The following is a 15,579-nucleotide window of genomic DNA, read 5'->3' on the forward strand; positions in this document are numbered from 1 at the left end:
TCCGGCAGCCACGCCCCCGCATTTTTTTTAATCATTTTTAAAAAAAAAGCCCAAAAACGGCCATGAGTTGGAATATTTGAATTGGTCACCCAATGAGGGATTGAGATTTTTTAAAAAAAACAAAAATAATCAACTGGTTCCGAGGAAATTTCATTCATAAAGTGGGCGAGAAGCCGAAGCTCGCATACGTCATGGAACGTTGGTGTGATTGACGTGAGGAAAGAGCCAATCAGCAGGCGGAGGAGGCTGTGACGCATGAGATGGCTTGTGGCTGGGGCGGGAAGGAAGTGTGAATGAATGGGGGATTTTTATTATTGGGAAACCGAGGTGTGTTTACCATAAACTCACACCCTCTGTTGCTCAACATTTGGAAAGACCTTTCGGGGAGAGGCTTCGCACAACTTTAGAGCAAAAATTAATACTTTAAAAAAAAATTACTCCTCGTTGCTGTATCTTTTCTAAACATCCAATAAGGTTTGCTCAGTGTCATCAATCAAAATGATCCCTTTTCAAGGGAAGAACCAATAAGGAAATGAACCATAAGTTATAAAATAGGCTGGAGAAGTTAGGACTGTCTTTGGAGAAAAGAAGACTAAGAGGCTATCTGGTAGAGGTTTTCAAAAGCATGAGGGTCTGGATAAGAGTAGCTAGTGAGAAACTGCTCCCACTCATGAAACGATTGAGAATGAGAGGGCACAGATTTTAAAATAATTGGCAAAAGAAGCAAACGAGATATGAGGAAAAGCTTTCTCGTGCAGCGGTTGGTTAGGGTCTATGCATTTTTCTGAGAGTATGGTGGGGCAGCTTCAATCGAGGCATTCAAGAGGGAATTAGACCGTTACCCGAAAAGGAGGAATGTGTAGGGTTCCGGGGAGAAGGCAGGAGAATGGCACTAGGTGAGTTGCTCATTCGGAGAGCCAGTGCAGACCACGGTGGGCCAAAAGGCCTCCTGCGCTGTAACAATTCTGTGATAAAGCAAAACAAATCTTATAAATTTTATTATTATTAATAATAGTAATCTCACACATGTCCAGTACACCATCTACAAGATGCACTGCAGGAATCCACCAAGGTTCCTTAGATAGCACCTTTCAAACCCACGACCACTACCACCTAGAAGGACAAGGGCAGCAGATAGATGGGAACACCACCACCTGGAAGTTCCCCTCCAAGTAACTCACCATCCCGACTTGGAAATATATCGCCGTTCCTTCAATATTGCTTGGTCAAAATCCTGGAACTCCCTCCCTAACAGCACTGTGGGCGTACCTACACAACATGGACTGTAGCGGTTCAAGAAGGCAGTTCACCATCACCTTCTCAAGGGGATGGGCAATAAATGCTGGCCCAGCCAGCGAAGCCCACATCCCGTGAATAAATAAAAAAAAAACACATTCAAGTTCCTGCAGTGACCATTGGTCACAAAGACCTTGCGCATTCCAGCAGACATCATGTGCTCCTTCTCCAGGGTCATCAGAGCTTGGATTAGACTGAGGAAGAGGTGCAGGTATCCAGAGCAACCACCGCCTCCACCAGCGGGCCTTGCCTGTTTGATGTACAATTTGTATCAAGCATGAACCTACTTGAAAAGAAAATGACTCAGAGAATTTACCAAGCTGGAAAAATGGCCAACTGCAGAAACATTTAGGGCCAGGGAGAGAGTAAAAGAGCAGTCAAAGAGAAGAGTGCCTAGGTGGGGTTTGACGAGACTGAGGAAAATAACTATCAAGAAAGGAAAGAAAGCCTTGCATTTATAAAGTGCTTGCTTTTCATGACCACCAGATGTCTCAGTGTTTTACAGCCAATGAAGTACTTCTGAAGTGTGGTCACTATTGTAATGTGGAAAATGTGGCAGCTAAGTTACACTCAGCAAACTTGCACAAACAGCAATGTGATGATGAACAGATAACGGTGGATATTATGGGGCACTGTATTCCCCTCCACAAAAAGAAGTTGATTGGGAGCCTGCCCACCAAAAAGCCAGCTGCCCTGCAGCCATTTTACATTGGAAACAGCATTAATATAGGATAGGGGTGAGACTTCAGCCCCCAAAGCTCCGTCTTAGAGATCTGCTGGCCAATCAGCTTGGCCAACAGCTTTGTAGTCCCAGCAGTGCCAGGTTCGAGCCGTGGTCACTACTGGGACTAAAGCAGTCTCTGAAGAAGAGGAGCTGATAGAGGTAGGACTTCAGGTGAGTTTGGAGTATCTGCAGGCCTATGGCCAGCAGTCACCAGCAAAGATGTTGCGGGGCTGGGCTTGAGAGACTGGTGAGGGAATGTTAAAGTGGGGAATGACCTCCGATGGACACAGGGAACCCCCAAAGGAGGCCCTCCCCTTGCCCGACACCAGCCTGCGCAGTAAAAGCTGCTGGTGTGGGCCTCCTCCTGCCATGGGTAAAATAGTGGCGGCATTAATTGGCCTCAAGGCTTAAGGGCCTCAGTCGGATCAAGGGCAGGCGAGCTGCCTGATGCCTCGCCCAGTAAAATGGGAAAAGGCCAGGGCGGGTGGAAAGGCAGTGAGAAGGCCACACACTGTATTTTAGGAGGCCTCCGGCCCTTTAAACACGCTGGCGGACTGTCGTAAAACCCAGCCCAATCTGTTTCTTCGTGATGTTGATTGAGGGATAAATATTGACCAGGGCACTGGGGATAAGCCCCCTGCTCTTCTAAAAAATAGCGCTCTGGTGTCTTCTATATCCACCTGATCAGGCCCGTGGGTCACCAGCTTAACATCTTATCTGAAAGACGGCACCTCCCTGAAGAAAGTGACTGAAAGAACCACCTCCAATAAAGGGAAGAGAGCAGGGCACAAAGAATAACATAATGGCATGTCAGCTTGGGATTCAATCAGGAAGAGGTCACTTAGAAAGGGTGAGGGACCCAGCAGGAAAAACAGTAAAAACTGGGCACTAAGAATACTGGTCTGAACTGTTACTCAAAGGTGATGTTCACATGTGAGGTCACCCACTTTCAGAATAGTGTTTTAGTAGTCAGCAAAGAATGGACGTGGCTCAGAGAGAGTTGCAATGATCAGATAATCTATTTTATTGATGTTGGCTGAGGGACAAACATCGACCAAGAAATCGGGGGGAATCCCCCTGCTCTTCTTTGGTGTAATCCAAAAGATGGTCCTTCTGACAGTGCAGCTCATTATTGCAATGGAGTGTCAGCCTAACCATTTGTGCTCAAGCCTCTGGGGTGGCACTTGAACCCACAGCATTCTCACTCAGAAGCAAGTGCTAGCCATTGAGCTACAGCTGACACTAGGTGCTGGCAACAGCCAATCAAAATAGCATCAGATTTGCTAGGGCTGATCTGTAGGAAGTATCCAGTACAGGATCCGTTACCAGCAACTCACTCAATTTATCAAAAGTTGTCACATCTGCGTTCTCTGTCTATCCAATTATAGTTTCTATCTCTCGCTTTCAAAGGAAATGGTTGAAGCTGACGTCTATATACTTCCTATATACTAACATGAATCTGTCAGCGTTGTTTGTTTCATCACCTCACAGTCCTCACTCTACAGTGAATCTATGTCGAGATACATCAAGTGCTTTGCCACGAGGAATCTAATAATGATTCAAGGACTGAAACTCTCTAGTCAATGTGGGCGAGGAAACAGTATTAGAAAACACAATGGAATTAAGGACTGACAAACCCCAAAGACAGGGAATCAGGGTACATGGGGAGCAGGCGGGAAAGAGGAGTTGAAGCTGAAGAGCAACAATTTACAATCTATATCAATGACTCGGATGAAGGGACCGAACGTACAGTGGCTAAATTTGCTGATGATACAAAGATAGGTAGGAGATTGTGAGGAGCGCATAAGGAATCTGCAAAGGGATATGGATAGGTAAAGTGAGTGGGAAAAAATTTGGCAGATGGAGTATAATGTGGGAAAATGTGAACATGTCCACTTTGGCAGGAGGAGCAGAAAAACAGCATATTATTTAAATGGAGAGAGCTTGGTACAGAGGGATCTGGGTCTCCTGGTACATGAATCACAAAAAGTTAGTATGCAGATGCAGCAAGTGATTAGGAAGGTAAATAGAAGCTTGTCGTTTCTTGCGAGGAGAATGGAACATGAAAGGAGGGATGTTTTGCTACAGTTGTTTAGGGCGTTGGTGAGACCACACCTAGGGTACTGTGTACAGTTTTGGTCTCCTTATTTAAGAAAGGATATAAATCACGAGAAGCAGTTCAGGGAAGGTTCACTTGGCTGATACCTGGGATTGGGGAGCGGGGCTTGTCTCATAAGGAAAGGTTGGACAGGCTGGGTCTGTATCCGTTGGGGTTTAGGAGAGTGAGAGGTGATCTTATTGAAATATGTAAGATCCTGAGGGGACTTGACAGAGTGGATGCTGAAAGAATGTTCCCCCTTCTGGGAGAGACTAGAACTGGGGGACTCAGTTAAGACGAAGATGAGAAAAAAAAATTCTCTCAACTAACAGGGTTGTTAGTCTGTTTAGCATTCTCTTCTGAGAGCAGTGGAAGCTAGGTCACTGAGTATTTTTAAAGCTGAGTTAGATAGATTCTTGACTGACCATGGAGTCAAAGGGTATCAGGGGTAGTCATGAAAATAATAAATACAGTCAGATCAGCCATGGTGTTATCAAATGGCAGAAGAGGCTCGATAGGCCACGTGGCCTACTCCTGCTCCAAATTTGTATGTTCATAGTCACAACTCCTCAGATACTGAAGCAATTTGTGTCCAAATGAAGCAAGGCCTGGACAACATTCAGACTTGGACTGATAAGCAGCAAGTAATATTCGTGCCACCTAAGTGCTAAGCAGTGACCATTTCCAACAATAGAGTATACAAACATCATCACTTTGAAATTCACAGAATCACACAGTGCAGAAGAGGCCCTTCGGCCCATCGAGTCTGCACTGACACGTGAGAAACACCTGACCTATCTACCTAATCCCATTTACCAGCACTTAGCCTTGAATGTTATGACGTGCCAAGTGCTCATCCAGGTACTTTTTAAAGGATGTGAGGCATCCGCCTCCACCACCCTCCCAGGCAGCACATTCCAGACCATCACCACCCCCTCTAAACCTCCTGCCCCTCACCTTGAACTTATGTCCCCTTGTGACTGACCCTTCAACTAAGGGGAACAGCTGCTCCCGATCCACCCTGTCCATGCCCCTCATAATCTTGTACACCTCGATCAGGTCGCCCCTCAGTCTTCTCTGCTTCAATGAAAACAACCCAAGTTTATCCAACCTCTCTTCATAACTTAAATGTTTCATCCCAGGCAACATCCTGGTGAATCTCCTCTGCACCCCCTCCAGTGCAATCTCATCCTTCCTATAATGTGGCGACCAGAACTGCACACAGTACTCCAGCTGTGGCCTCACCAAGGTTCAATACAACTCCAACATGATCTCCCTACTTTTGTAATCTATGCCTCGATTGATAAAGGCAAGTGTCCCATATGCCTTTTTCACCACCCCACTAACATGCCCCTCCGCCTTCAGAGATCTATGGACACACACGCTAAGGTCCCTTTGTTCCTCAGAACTTCCTAGTGCCATGGCGTTCATTGAATACTTCTTTGTCAAATTACTCCTTCCAAAGTGTATCACCTCACACTTTTCAAGGTTAAATTCCATCTGCCACTTATCTGCCCATTTGATCATCCTGTCTATATCTTCCTGTAGCCCAAGACAGTCAACCTCACTGTTAACCACCAGGCCAACCTTTGTGTCATCCGCAAACTTACTAATCCTACCCCCCACAGAGTCATCTATGTTGTTTATATAAATGACAAATAATAGGGGACCCAGCACAGATCCCTGTGGTACGCCACTGGACACTGGCTTCCAGTCACTAAAGCAACCTTCTGTCATCACTCTGTCTCCTACAACTAAGCCAATTTTGAATCCACCTTATCAAATTACCCTGTATCCCATGTTCATTTGCCTTCTTTATAAGTCTCCCATGTGGGACCTTGTCAAAGGCTTTGCTGAAATCCATATAATTACATCAACTACACTACCCTCATCTACACACCTGGTCACCTCCTCAAAAAATTCAATCAAATTTGTTAGGCATAACCTCCCTCTGACAAAGCCATGCTGACTATCTCTGATCAAACCTTGCATCTCCAAGTGGAGATAGATTCTCTCCTTCAGAATTTTCTCCAATAGTTTCCCTACCACTGATGTGAGACTCACTGGCCTGTAGCTCCCTGGCTTATCTCTACATCCCTTCTTGAATAGCGGAACCACATTAGTTGTTCTCCAGTCCGTATCCAGGGAGGAATTAAAAGTTTGGGTCAGAGCCCCTGCGATCTCCTCCCTTGCCTCCCTCAGCAGCCTGGGACATAAATCATCTGGACCTGGAGATTTGTCCACTTTTAAGCCTGCCAACACCTCCAATACCTTGTCATTCCCTATATCAATTTGCTCAAAAACCTAGCAGTCTCTCCCCCCGAGTTCCATACCTTCATCCTCACTCTCTTGGGTGAAGACGGATGTGAAGTATTCGTTCAACACTGTACCAATGTCCCCTTGCTCCACCCATAGGTTGCCTCCTTGGTCCCAAATGGGCCCTACTCTTTCCCTGATTATCCTCTTCCCATTGATATACTTATAGAATATCTTGGGATTTTCCCTACTTTTACCAGCCAGAGCTTTCTCATAATCCCTCTTTGCTCTCCTAATTGCTTTCTTAAGCTCCACCCTGCACTTTCTGTACTCCACTAATGTCTCTGCTGACTTGCTTCCCTTGTGTCTGCTAAAAGCCTCTCTTTTTATTCTCATCGTATCCTGAACGTCTCTGGTCATCATGGTTCTCTGGGCTTGTTACTCTTTCCTATCACCCTAGAGGGAACATGTTGAATCTGTACTCTCCCCATTTCCTTTTTGAACACCCCCCACTGTTCCTCTGTAAATTTCTCCACAAGTACCTGTTCCCAGTCTACCTTGGCCAGATCCTGCCTTATTTTGCTAAAATCTGCTCTCCCCCAATCCAAAACATTTTTTTGCAACTTGTCTATTTCTTTGCCCATAACAAGCTTAAATTGTACCATGTTGTGGTCGCTATCACTAAAATGCTCCCCCACCACCACCTCAGCCACCTGTCCGGCTTCATTCCCCAGGATTAGGTCCAGCACTGCGCAGTCCCTTGTTGGACCCTCTACATATTGACTTAAAAAGTTCTCCTGTACACATTTAAAGAAATCCACTCCATCCAAGCCCTTAACACTATGTCTATCCCAATTAATGTTGGGAAAGTTGAAATCACCTAATATAATTACCCTATTGTTATTGTTTTTACACACCCCCACAAATTGTGCACATATTTGCTCTTCAATTTCCCGCTGACTATCTGGGTGTCTATAATAAACACCTAACAATGTGGCTGCCCCTTTTTTATTCCTAAGCTCTACCCACAAAGCTTCATTCGATGCCCCCTCCAAGATATCAACTCTCCTTACTATAGTAACCGACTCCTTAACTAATAATGCAACACCCCCTCCTATTTTACCCCCTCCCCTGTCCCGCCTGAAGATTCTATATCCCGGAATGTTGAACTGCCAATCCTGCCCCTCCCTCAACCACGTCTCAGTGATGGCTACTATGTCACAATTCCACATGTCAATCCTCACCCTTAATTCATCTGTTTTACCTGTAATACTCCTGGCATTAAAGTAGAGGCCATCCAGCCTTGCCTTTCCCCCTTGAAAGTTAATGCAGCTGTACTCCCTCTGACTTGATTGTTTTACTGTATTATGATGTGTCCCTATTCTGCTAACATTCTGTGTCCCCTCCCCCTGCTGAATTAGTTTAAACTCCTCCCAACAGCACTAGCAAACCCACCCGCAAGGATGTTAGTCCCGCTCTGGTTCAGATGTAGACCGTCCCGCTTGTACAGGTCCCACCTTCCCCAGAAATGGTCCCAATGATCCAGGAATCTAAAACCTTTCCTGCTGCACCAACTCTTAAGCCACGTATTTATCTGCGCTATTCTCCTATTTCTGATCTCGCTAGCACGTGGCACTGGGAGTAATCCAGAGATTACAACCCGAGAGGTCCTGCTTTTTAGTCTGCTGCCTAATTCCCTGAATTCTTGATGCAAGACCTCATCCCTCTTTCTACCTATGTCATTGGTACTAACATGTACCATGACCTCTGCCTTATCACCCTCCCCCTTCAGGATGCCCTGCAGCTGTTCATTGACATCCGGGACCCTGGCACCAGGGAGGCAACACACCATTCTGGAGTCATGTTGATGGCCACAGTAGCGCCTATCCATTCCCCTGACCATAGAATCCCCTATTACTATTGCTCTTCCTCTCTTCCTCCCCTCCTGAACAGACAGGTTGCTTGTGGTGCCGGAAGCTTGGCTCTGTCCGCACTCCCTGGAGGAACCAGCACTCTCACCAGCCTCCAAAATGGAATACCAATTTGCGAGTGGGACCCCAGGGGACTGTTTCTCTTGGACTGCCTGGTGGTCACCCATTCCCTTCCCTCCTCAAGTCCCTTCAGCTGCGGTATGACCACCTCTCTATATGTGCTATCCACGATGCTCTCAGACTCGCAGATGCCCCACATTATCCCCAGCCGCTGTTCCAGCTCTGAAACCCGAGCTTCCAGGAGCTGCAGCTGGGCACACTTCCTGCACACATGCTGGTCCCGGGTACTGGAAACGTTCTCAGATTCCCACATGGAGCACGAGGAGCACACCACAGCTTTGAGCTCTCCTGCCATGACTTATCCCTTTAAATTAAACCTCTAAAATCAATTATGCTAGGGCCCTTCTTTCCTGACCCTCGTTACTACAGAATATACAAACTATAAACCACAAAAAGACCTTAACTATGAGCAATAAAAATAGTAAATACTTACCCAACCTTACCCACTACTTACCAGTCATTCCTCTCCCTTGTAGCTTCTACTGCTGCAGCAGGGCAAGACCACTCTCTGAAGATTTAAGAAGTTGGATAGCAAAGAAAAAATGCAGAGAGCACCTCTTCCCCACTGCATCGAATTCCCTCTGTGCACCAAACTGCCAATACCCACACTCACTCTGACTGTGTCTCACTCACGATGAGGTCTCTCCCCTGTTCATGTGTAAGCACACTGTTCTGTGCTTCTAAATAGTCCCTTTCTTAAATTGAGCTGAGGTGAGCTGAGATGACTCACACTAGTTAAGCTTCAAATAGTAATCAACACCTACTTAGGCCCTTATCAGGCTTCAGGTGATTGACAGTTAACTGTCACACAGTCAGCTGAGTCAGTTACCTTACCAACCTTTGAACTGGACTACTGAACTTACAAAAATTAAAGAGAAAGATTTACCAGTTCAATTACCAATGTGCACCAAATAGCCAATACCCATACTCACTCTGGCTGTGTCTCACTCAGGATGAGGTCTCTACCCTGTTCGGGTGCAAGCACACTGTAGTTCAATGGCATTACCATCGCTGAATTCCCCACTATCTACGTCCTAGTGGTGACCATTAACCAGAAACTGAACTGGACTAGACATCTAAATGCTGTGACTATAAGAACAGGTTGGAGGATTGGAATTCCGCTGTGAGTAACTTCACCCACTGCCTCCCCAAAGTCCGTCCACAAGGCACATGTGAGGAATGTGATGGAATACTCTCCATTTGCCTGGATCAGGGCTGCTTCAAAAACAGCTGGAGCAGCATTCAAACAGTGCTTGATTGGCACCCCATCCACCACCTTCAACATTCATTTCCTCCACCCCGACGCACAGTGGCAGCCGTGCGCAACCCAGATAAAACACTCAAGATCTTTTCTGTATTCTGTCTGCGCTGTACTGCTGCTTTGGGCTGCAGTAGAGTGCTTAAGTTGGAGTTTGGTGACTGAGGGAATTTAAGGGTTAATTTCTATCTAAAGTCCAGTCATTCTTTAATTTAGTAATGAACTAAAAGTTGCTGTTTGGGGTGGAAGAAGGTGAGTTTTAGGCCAGCTTTAAAACAGGGTTTATACAGGCTCTGTTTGCAGCTACAACTAGTTAATTAGATAACTGGCTTAAACAGGTTCTCAGAAGCTAGATTCGGAGAGTATACAGACAGGCTATCTTACAGTGCTGAGTGCTGAAGTTGGAGTTTGGTGACTGAGGGAGGAGGTGAGGAGGGAACGAGGTAATCCTTTGAGTACCGCGAGTACAGTCGGGTAAGCAGTTACTACTTTTATTGCTTATTGTTTTTAAGGTCTTATTTTATGGTTCATTGTTTGTAAGGGCTATATTCTGTAACAATGAGGAGCAAGGAAGAAGGGCCCTGGAGTAATTGATATTATTTGATATTAAGGGCCTTCCAAAAGGTTTAACTTAATTTAAAGGGATAAGTCATGGCAGGAGAGCTCAAAGCCATGGTGTGCTCCTCCTGCTCGATGTGGGGAGCCGGGAACATTTCTAGTGCCCGGGGCCAGCATGTGTGTGGGAAGTGTCTCCAGCTGCAGCTCCTGGAAGTCCGGGTTTTGGAGTTGGAGCAGCGGCTGGGGACACTGTGGAGCATCCGTGAGGTGGAGATTATCGTGGATAGCACATATAGAAAGGTGGTCACACCGCAGGCTAAGAATCCACAGGCAGGAAGGGAATGGATGACCACCAGCCAGAGCAAGAGGCAGTGCAGGAATCTCCTGTGGCTATTCCCCTACAAAACAGATATACCACTTTGGATACTGTTGAGGGGAATGGCCTCTCAGGGGAAAGCAGCAACAGCCAAATTTGTTGTACCACGGTTGGCTCTGCTGCATAGGGGAGGAATAAAAAGTGTGGGAATGTTATAGGGGGTTCAATTGTAAGGGGAATAGATAGGCATTTCTGTGGCCGCAAACGAGACTCCAGGATGGTATGTTGCCTCCCTGGTGCTAGGGTCAAGGATGTCTCAGAGCGGCTAGAGGACATTCTGAAGGGGGAGGGTGAACAGCCAGTGGTCGTGGTACACATTGGTACAAACGACATAGGTAAAAAATGGGATGAGGTCCTAAAAGCAGAATATAGGGAGTTAGAAAGTAAGTTGAAAAGTAGGACCTCAAAGGTAGTGATCTCAGGATTATTACCAGTGCCACGTGCTAGTCAGAGTAGAAAGCGCAAGATATATCGGATGAATACATGGCTGAAGAGATGGTGTGAGGGGGAGGGTTTCAGATTCCTGGGGCATTGGGACCGGTTCTGGGGGAGGTGGGACCAGTACAAACTGGACGGGTTACATCTGGGCAGGACCGGGACTGATGTCCTGGGGAGAATATTTGCTAGAGTGGTTTGGGAGGGTTTAAACTAAAATGGCAGGGAGATGGCAACCTATGCAAGGAGTCAGAGGAGGTGGAATCAAGGACAAGGACAAAAGACAGAAAGGGGAACAAGGAAAGTGATAGGCAGAGAAATCAAGGGCAAGAATCAAACAGGGCCTCAGTAAAAAATAGTAGGAATGGGACAAGTAATGTTAAAAAGGCTTTGTGCCTTAACACGAGGAGCATTCGCAATAAAGTGGATGAATTAACCGCGCAAATATATGTAAACAGGTATGATATAGTTGGGATTATGGAGACATGGCTGCAGGGTGACCAGGGATGGGAACTGAACATCCAGGGGTATTCAGTATTTAGGAAGGACAGACAAAAAGGAAAAGGCGGTGGAGTTGCATTGCTGGTTAAGAGGAAATTAATGCAATAGTGAGGAAAGATATTAGCTCCGACGATGTGGAATCTGTATGGGTAGAGCTGAGAAATACTAAGGGGCAGAAAACGTTAATGGGGGTTGTATATAGACCCCCAAACTGTAGTGATGAAGTTGGGAATGGCATTAAACAGGAAATTAGAGATGCATGCAATAAAGGAACATCTATAATTATGGGTGACTTTAATCTGCATATAGATTGGGAAAATCAAATTAGTAACAATACCGTAGAGGAGGAATTCCTGGAGTGTATATGGAATGGTTTTCTGGACCAATACGTTGAGAAACCAACTACAGAACAGGCCATCCTAGACTGGGTATTGTGTAATGAGAAAGAAATAACTGCCAATCTAGCTGTGCGAGGCCCCTTGGGGATGAGCGACCATAATATGATAGAATTCTTCATCAAGTTTCAAGGTACTGATGGATAATGATAACAGGAGTCCTCAGGTTAAGGTGCTTAATTGGGGGAAGGCTAATTATAACAATATTAGGCAGGAACTGAGGAATCTAGACCGGAGGTGGATGTTTGAAGGCAAATCAACAACTGACAGTTGATAAGAATTCAGGACCGGCATGTTCCTGCTAGGATGAAGGATAAGTATGGCAAGTTTCAGGAACCTTGGATAACGAAGGATATTGTGAGATTAGTCAAAAAGAAGGGAAGCATTCGTAAGGGCTAGAAGGCTGGGAACAGATGAAGCCCATGGAGAATATAAAGAAAGTAGGAAGAAACTTAAGCAAGGAGTCAGGAGAGCTAAAAGGGGTCATAAAATGTCATTGGCAACCAGGATTAAGGAAAATCCCAAGGCCTTTTATCCATATGTAAAAAGCAAGAGGGTAGCCAGGGAAAGGGTAGGCCCACTCAGGGACAGAGGTGGGAATCTGTGTGTGGAGCCAGAAGAAATGGGAGAGATACTAAATGAGTACTTCTCATCAGTATTCACCAAAGAGGAGGACTTAGCGGTTGATTTGTCTAGGGAAGAGTGTGTAGATAGGCTGGATCATGTTGAGATCAAAAAAGAGGTGTTAGGCATCTTGAAGAATATTAAGGTGGATAAATCCCCAGGGCCAGATGGGATCTACCCCAGAGTACTGAGGGAGGCAAGGGAGGAGATTGCTGGGGCCTTGACAGAAATCTTTGTATCCTCACTGGCTACGGGTGAGGCCCCAGAGGCCTGGAGAATGGCCAATGTTGTTCCATTGTTTAAGAAGGGTAGCAGGGATAATCCAGGTAATTACAGGCTGGTGAGCCTTACGTCAGTGGTAGGGAAATTATTGGAGAAGATTCTTCATGACAGGATTTACTACCATTTGGAAGCAAATGGACGTATTAGTGAGAGGAAGCATGGTTTTGTGAAGGGGAGGTCATGTCTCACTAACTTGATCGAGTTTTTCGAGGAAGTGACAAAGATGATCAACGATGGAATGTTATCTACATGGATTTCAGTAAGGCCTTTGACAAGGTCCCTCATGACAGACTGGTACAGAAGGTAAAGTCGCAAAGGATCAGAGGTGAGCTGGCAAGATGGATACAGAATTGGCTTCGTCATAGAAGACAGAGGGTAGCAGTGGAAGGGTGCTTTTCTGAATGGAGAGCTGTGACTAGTGGAGTTCCACAGGGAACAGTGCTGCGACCTTTGCTGTTTGTAGTATACATAAATGATTTGGAGGAAAATGTAACTGGGCTAATTAGTAAGTTTGCAGATGACACTAAGGTTGAAGGAGTTGCAGATAGTGAAGAGGATTGTCAAAGGATACAATGGGATATAGATCGTTTGGAGACTTGGGCGGAGAAATGGCAGATGGAGTTTAATCTGGACAAATGCGAGGTAATGCATTTTGGAAGGTCTAATACAGGCAGAAATTATACAGTAAATGGCAGAACACTTAAGTGCATTGACGGGCAGAGGGATCTGGGTGTACAGGTCCACAGGTCACTGAAAGTGGCAACGCAGGTGGATAAGGTAGTCAGGAAGGCATATGGCATGCTTGCCTTCATCGGCAGGGGTATTGAGTATAAAAGCTGGGAAGTCATGCTGCAGCTGTATAGAACTTTGGTTAGGCCACACTTGGAATATTGTGTGCAATTCTGGTCACCACATTACCAGAAGGATATGGCGGTGTTGGAGAGGGTGCAGAGGAGGTTTTCCAGGATGCTGCTTGGTCTGGAGGTTATTAGCTATGAGGAGAGGTTGGAGAAACTCGGATTGTTCTCACTAGAACGATGGAGATTGAGGGGTGACTTGATAGAAGTTTACAAAATTATGAGTGGCATGGACAGAGTAGATAGTCAGAAGCTTTTTCCCAGGGTGGAAGAGTCAATTACTAGGGGACATAGATTTAAGGTGAGAGGAGAAAACTTTAGAGGAGATGTGCGGGGCAAGTTTTTACGCAGAGGGTAGTGAGTGTCTGGAATTCGCTGCCAGAGGAGGTGGTGGAAGCAGGTACGATAGTGGTGTTTAAGAGGCAGCTTGACAAATACATGAATAGGATGGGAATAGAGGGATACGGACCCCGGAAATGCAAAATGTTTTAGTTTGACAGGCAATATGATCGGCGCAGGCTTGGAGGGCCGAAGGGCCTGTTCCTGTGCTGTACTTTTCTTTGTTCTAAGATGGAGAGTGACATAGTTGATCCTGAGACTAAGGTCCTGAATCTTAATAAAGGAAACTACGATGGTATGAGACGCGAGTTGGCTATGATGGATTGGGAAACGTTACTTAAAGGGATGACGGTGGATAGGCAATGGCAAACATTCAAAGAGCACATGGGTGAACTGCAACGATTGTTTATTCCTGCCTGGTGCAAAAATAAAACAGGAAAGGTGGCCAAACCATGGCTTACAAGGCAAATTAAAGATAGTATTAGATGCAAGGAAGAGGCATACAAATTGGCCAGAAAAAACAACAGACCCGAGGATTGGGAACGCTTTAGAATTCAGCAAAGGAGAACCAAGGGATTGATTAAAGGGAAAATAGAGTATGAGAGTAAGCTTGCAGGGAACATAAAAACTGACTGTAAAAGTTTCTATAACTATGTGAAGAGAAAAATATTGGTGAAGACAAATGTAGGTCACTTACAGGCAGAAACAGGGGAATTTATAATGGTGAACAAAGAAATGGCTGACCAACTAAATACATACTTTGGTTCTGTCTTCACAAAGGAGGACACTAATAACATACCAGAAATGTTGGGGAACACAGGGTTTAGTGAGAGGGAGGAACTGAAAGAAATCAGTATTAGTAGGGAAATGGTGTTGGGGAAATTGATGGGATTGAAGGCTGATAAATCCCCAGGGCCTGATAATCTACACCCCAGAGTACTTAAGGAAGTGGCCCTAGAAATAGTGGATGCATTGGTGGTCATCTTCCGAGATTCTGTAGACTCTGGAACAGTTTCTACAGATTGGATGGTAGCTAATGTAATCCCACTATTAAAAAGGGAGGTAGAGAGAAAACAGGGAATTATAGAGCAGTCAGCCTGATGTCGGTAGTGGGGAAAATTCTAGAGTCCATTATGAAAGATTTAATAGCTGCGCACTTGGAAAACAGTGGCAGAATCGGACAGAGTCAGCATGGATTTACGAAAAGGGAATCATGCTTGACAAATCTACTGGAATTTTTCGAGGATGTAACTAGTGGAGTTGATGAGGGGGAGCCAGTGGACGTGGCTTATTTGGACTTTCTCGACAAACTCCGACATCAGAGATTAGCGTGTAAAATTAAAGCGCATGGGATTGGGAGTAGTGTATTGAGGTGGATAGAAAACTGATTGGCAGACAAGACACAAAGAGTAGGAATAAACGGGTCTTTTTCCGAATGGCAGGCAGTGACTAGTGGGGTACCGCAGGGATCGGTGCTGGGACCCCAGCTAGTCACAATATATATTAATGATTTAGATGAGGGAACTAAA

At 45.5% G+C, this 15,579-nt stretch overlaps 1 protein-coding gene across 3 annotated transcripts in view; it reads right to left on the reverse strand.

Moving 5' to 3' along the window:
• higd1a (HIG1 hypoxia inducible domain family, member 1A) overlaps window positions 1–15,579 on the reverse strand; it is a 121,143-nt gene that overhangs the window by 9,801 nt on the left and 95,763 nt on the right. Inside the window, exon 3 of one of the 3 annotated variants that reach the window (XM_078536748.1) lies at window positions 843–949. The exons of the other annotated variants lie outside the window; for them this stretch is intronic. Coding sequence (XP_078392874.1) covers window positions 843–949 — 107 coding nt within the window. The remainder of the gene's footprint in view (window positions 1–842; window positions 950–15,579) is intronic. 3 annotated transcript variants of the gene reach the window in all.

This window comes from Cetorhinus maximus, chromosome 3 (assembly GCF_964194155.1).
Source record: "Cetorhinus maximus chromosome 3, sCetMax3.hap1.1, whole genome shotgun sequence".
NCBI classification, from domain to species: Eukaryota; Metazoa; Chordata; class Chondrichthyes; order Lamniformes; family Cetorhinidae; genus Cetorhinus; species Cetorhinus maximus.